At 52.9% G+C, this 4,694-nt stretch overlaps 1 protein-coding gene across 1 annotated transcript in view; it reads right to left on the reverse strand.

The window, feature by feature from the left end:
* The window catches only part of ZDHHC3 (zinc finger DHHC-type palmitoyltransferase 3), a 45,805-nt gene that overhangs the window by 16,552 nt on the left and 24,559 nt on the right, over positions 1–4,694 (reverse strand). Inside the window, exons 3-4 of the mRNA XM_013006137.2 lie at positions 1,893–2,017; positions 1,075–1,159 (exon numbers count right to left, since the gene is read on the reverse strand). Of these exons, the coding sequence (XP_012861591.1) occupies positions 1,075–1,159; positions 1,893–2,017 (210 nt within the window). The remainder of the gene's footprint in view (positions 1–1,074; positions 1,160–1,892; positions 2,018–4,694) is intronic.

Below are 4,694 nucleotides of genomic sequence, written 5' to 3' on the forward strand. Positions count from 1 at the left end.
GGGGGGGGGGGGAGCTAGGTACATCCCAGGCTCAGAGACGTCTCACAATTTTCTGGACAATTCTTTGGGGGGCAGGGACCACAGAGCTGGACACAGACAACTTTGCCTGAGTGGGCGAGAAGAACAGTGTTTCCATGACCAGACAGCAGACTGCCCTGCCTGACCAGCCCCACACAGCCCCGGGCTGGCTAGGGTGCTGAGTTCTCCTGTCCAGCCTGGGGACCCTGGGACCACCATGAGCCACCACACATGGCAGCTGGCGCACGCTTTTCCCAAGGCAGAGTGGGCAACTACAGGTACCCTCACTGCAGCCCGTTTCATTTCAAGCAGCTCTTGTTCTGCTCAAGCTGACTGGGTTTCCAGGAGTCAAAAGTGGCCCCCTCGGATTGTCCTGGGGAGAGAGGCAGGAGGCAGTGGTGGCAGCGGCGGCCAAGGCTCAGCTGGGAAGAGAAAAGACTGCTGTGCTGGCCCAGTCCACACCTCCGGATCTGTTCAACCTTGACACCCAGCTTCGCCCTACACGCCATCACATTCCTCTAGCACCCCAAAATGCCCACTGGTTGCTGGGCAGGGTGACTTACTCCTGTGTCGTCTGCAAACCAGCCACGAGGACCGGCTCTGACTTCACCCATTTCACAGAGGACGCATCTCAAGTTCAGAGAGGTGCAGGGCCGGGGCATGCTGGGCCTAGCCATCTGGGTGTCTAGAAAACAGCTGGCTCCCGAGTGTGGGGGGTGGGAGAGCAGACATACTGACATTTCCCCCTCAGGCCTAACTTAGCTTCCAATACAGATCTGAGGAGCAAGTTGATTCTCCAGTGGGCAGTACCAGAGGGGACAGCAGTCACCCTGCTCCTCACCTCTCAAGGAGGCCGACTCTTCATTCCCAGGCTCCAGCGGGGCGTTTTTTTCTGGAGGGCCCAGCTCTGAGAGATCGGCAGGTAGAACACACAGACAACCCCGCCCCCCAAGACACACACACCCAGGCACACACATGCATGCACCACACACCCACACACAGACACACACCCGCACAGGGTTTGCACATGTGTGCATGCCTATCTAAGTGACTCACCAGGTGGCACGTCACCCCTTCAAGGCCCACTTTCCTCATGGAGGGAGGAGCCGCAGGGGTGACCACGAGGACTTGGGCGAGCTGCCTGCAGAGCCAGGCCCAGCGGCTCGCAGGGTGGGCCAGCACTGAGAGCTGTCTGTGGGTCTGAAAGAGCCTACCCTCCTGCGAGGCGGCCAGCACGGCCCATAGAACTGCCTCCTTCAGATGGTGAGTGCCCGCCCGACGCCACAAGCAACTTCTCCCCAACCCAAGACACACTGATCGGAGGAGACAGGGGCCAAGTGGCGTTCGTGTCCTCTAGCATTTAAAGTTGCCCTTGTTACAGTGCAGTGTGACATACGGCTAAGGGTCTGCTAGTTGAGAAGGCTTGGAAGAACAAAGAACCCTCTAAGCACAAGCACAGCCCCCACAGATAAGATGGGGCCTAGCGACCTCTAGGAGCTGTCTTGAAGCACAGCCTCCGTTCAGGCACCACTCCTTCCTTCATCTGGAAAGCCCGAGGGAGTGTGGCCAACCTTGCAAACGTGTGAAGGACCAGACCCTCCCCACTGTCTCTCACTGACTGTGCGGTGAGGCAGCCCTGAGGCGGGAAGAGCAGAACTGCCGACTGTTGGGAAACAAGGGGCAGCAGAGGCAGGAGCGAGGCAGGGTCCCCACCCCAGACTGCAGCTGTGTCCAGTCACGCTCACTCACTGGGCCTGGAGGAGACTCCCAGCCACTCCACCCCGGGCAGGCAGGGCAGAGCAGGGCAGGGGATGCTCCCAGGGCACCTGTGGGGGCATGCGGTGGGAGGGGAAGGGGGCGGCGGGGAGTCGTACCTGCAGTGGTGGGCCCGGTCAGGTTTGATGCTGCAGCACTTGGGGCACTTGTATACCACCTGCCCAGGCTTCAGCTGTAAACTCTCTATGAATTCTTTAGTGGCATTTCCTTTGGGCACTGCCCCCTGCAAAACAGAGGGGAGGTGTCAGGGTTAGGGGGGGCCCCACCAGCCCTCGTATGTCCTGGTGGAGGCAGTTATCTGAAAGTGGCAACCGCGCACACACAGGGAAAGGGAACATGGGTCCCAGGGACACGTGGACTTCTCACGGCTACGGCAAAACTGACTCTGAGTTAGTGACCAAGAAGTTGCCTTGAGGGAATGCCACCAGGCCCTGAGAACTTCCTTAATTAATTTCCCACCCAGAACAGTCCAGTTATCTCCAATCATTTTCCATTTCCAATCCACTAAACCGACTTTCTTTTAGATGTTTCTGTAGTTTCATGGGCACCTAGCTCACACATTGCAAGATTCAATAGTTCAGTCACACCAAGAGGAATTGCACTGGTCACCAGGCCCACCCCCCCAACCTTTCCTAAATCGGTTTTCATGGCACCATTCTATTTCACTGTAATCAGCAAATGAAGATTTGATTCCCCGACTACTTTTTTTTGGGTGTGTGTGTGTGTCAATATCCAATTTCCTTTAACAGCGAGAACCTCTGTGGGTTTTCACAGGGGAGTAACCTATCTGGCACGCCCCGCTCTGCCAGATAAATGTTGATAGCTTGAAATTCTCCCAGGTCCTGTTTAAACTGGTGCCAAGTCGTTTCATTGGTGCTTTTTTAGCAGTATTATTTGAAGGCCTGCACTTAGTTCTCAGTATATCACCAGCCACTGTGAGCGGCTGCCCTGGTCACCCTTCCTCCTTCTGACTGCAACTGTCCTCTGCTCTGCTGTCCAGCCCTTGTGGTATGCTGGTGACAGCACTGAGCTCTTGTTTTTACTGTCACCTCTTTAAAAAAACAAACAAAAATCATTTGACTTTGTTGTTGAGAACATGTATTGTGGAGCACGTACCAAGGCAACAATTTCTTTCTTTTAGGAAAAAAAAAAAAATCTTACTGTTTTCAGGTGAAAAGTTTACAAAGCAAATGAAATTTTCCTTTAACCAATCTCATACTGGTCACCTTTTGTACGATCCCAACACTGTCATCTTTTCCATGCTATGGGTTCTGTCTCTAGCGATCTCTCTTCCCTTCTCATCCTGGGGGCTGACGTCGGCCGTTTGCTCTTCCATTCATTGTTTGAGGAGCACGTTGCTCAACACACAGTATGGCTTATTGTGTAAGTCAATCTGCTATTTGGCCTACGGGTGACCCACAGAAATGGCTTCGACTCTATATTTATGGGTTATCTTGGGGGCTCTTCGAGGCTATTTCTGATCTAGGAAGTATGATCTTTTTAAGGAATGTGAGCTTTGTTCTACATCTTTCTCCCATTCTATCTAGCCCCTGGTCAGAAAGGTCATATCTGTAGCTGGGCACCATCTGGCTCTGGTCTCTGGAGTGAAGAGGTTGTAGTTTCTGCAGGTTATTGGACACCTCGATTGGCTTCTATTTTGATCCTTTGATTTCCAGGATCTCCCTTGCTCTGTACAAGTATAGGTCTATCGTTGTGTTTTAGATAGGTGCTAAAAGCTTTGAAGACTCACCAAACTTGATGGGTGTAACATCTCTCTAAATCATGCTTTTTCAATTGACTGCTGCTCCCCCAAGACAATGGTCCCCAGGTCCTTCGGCCTGTAAACCAACCCCATAAGTTGCCTGGACGTGTCTAGGTAGGTGATGTAACTGTATCCCTATGTGGGTTGTCATATAGAGGTCTATAGGTACACCTATTCATGCACGGGCAATTACTCACGCATGTCTTTCTATACTTGTATAAATAGTCACATCTACCTGTGGTACTCACTGCAGGCACATTTACTGGTTCTATTTGCTCTGGTTTCTCCTGTCTACTGAGACCTGTCCCTCACTCCTTCCTCCTTGGTAACCACCAAAGGATTTGTTCTGTGTGTATATCTACTCTTGATTTTCAAGCCTTCGGGAGGACAAGACGGAGCCCAGACCAAGGATGGGGGGCCCGGAAGGGTACTGGCCCAAGTATAGGGCAGTGTGGTACAGAAATCTCTCACACACAAAGTACTTGAGTATGGGCAACTGGGTGACTTTTACGGATCGCTGAAGCCACAAGACCACAGGTGGAAGTCACCACTGACTTCCAGGAGGAGGAAAGGACAGAGGGTCTTCGTTTGTTTCCAGAAGGAGAAGTGATGACGAGGCTGATTTCCCGTCTTGTTGGTTTTTTTGGCCTGTTTCAGGGATGATTTTAAAGGAAGCCCCGGCTACTGGGATTGGCTGGATCTCTCTGCTCCGGAGTCTTTGTACTGAGGACAGTTAAAGTTCCCAGGCCTCCCTTGTTGCTGCCGTGCTTACAAACACGGGTCTTACAGTGGGGCTCCAGGGGCATACGTCAGCCAGAGGACCTTTCCTGCCCAGGCCCTGCTGCCCATGGTGCATTCTTAGGTGCTGGGGTCAGCACCGGCTTCCTGACCAATGTGCTGGGAACAGTTTCACATTTGTCACCATCTCAAAGATTCTCTTTCTAGGTCGGACTGGCATTAGTCTCTCCCCCAACCCCCTCAGCACAGCCTCTTTACTAAAGTGCAGTCCCTGGCAGGGAGGAGTACCAGTAAGAAAGGGGCCTGTGTGAAATTGTCCACCGAAGCCCAGCGCTTAGCTTGCTTATTTGGTAATCTGCCCCTGCTTAGCCTCCACCTTCCTTGGGGCCTCATCACCAAC

Source organism: Echinops telfairi, unplaced genomic scaffold (assembly GCF_000313985.2).
Source record: "Echinops telfairi isolate 266 unplaced genomic scaffold, ASM31398v2 ScPeMD7_4225;HRSCAF=4972, whole genome shotgun sequence".
Lineage (NCBI taxonomy): Eukaryota > Metazoa > Chordata > Mammalia > Afrosoricida > Tenrecidae > Echinops > Echinops telfairi.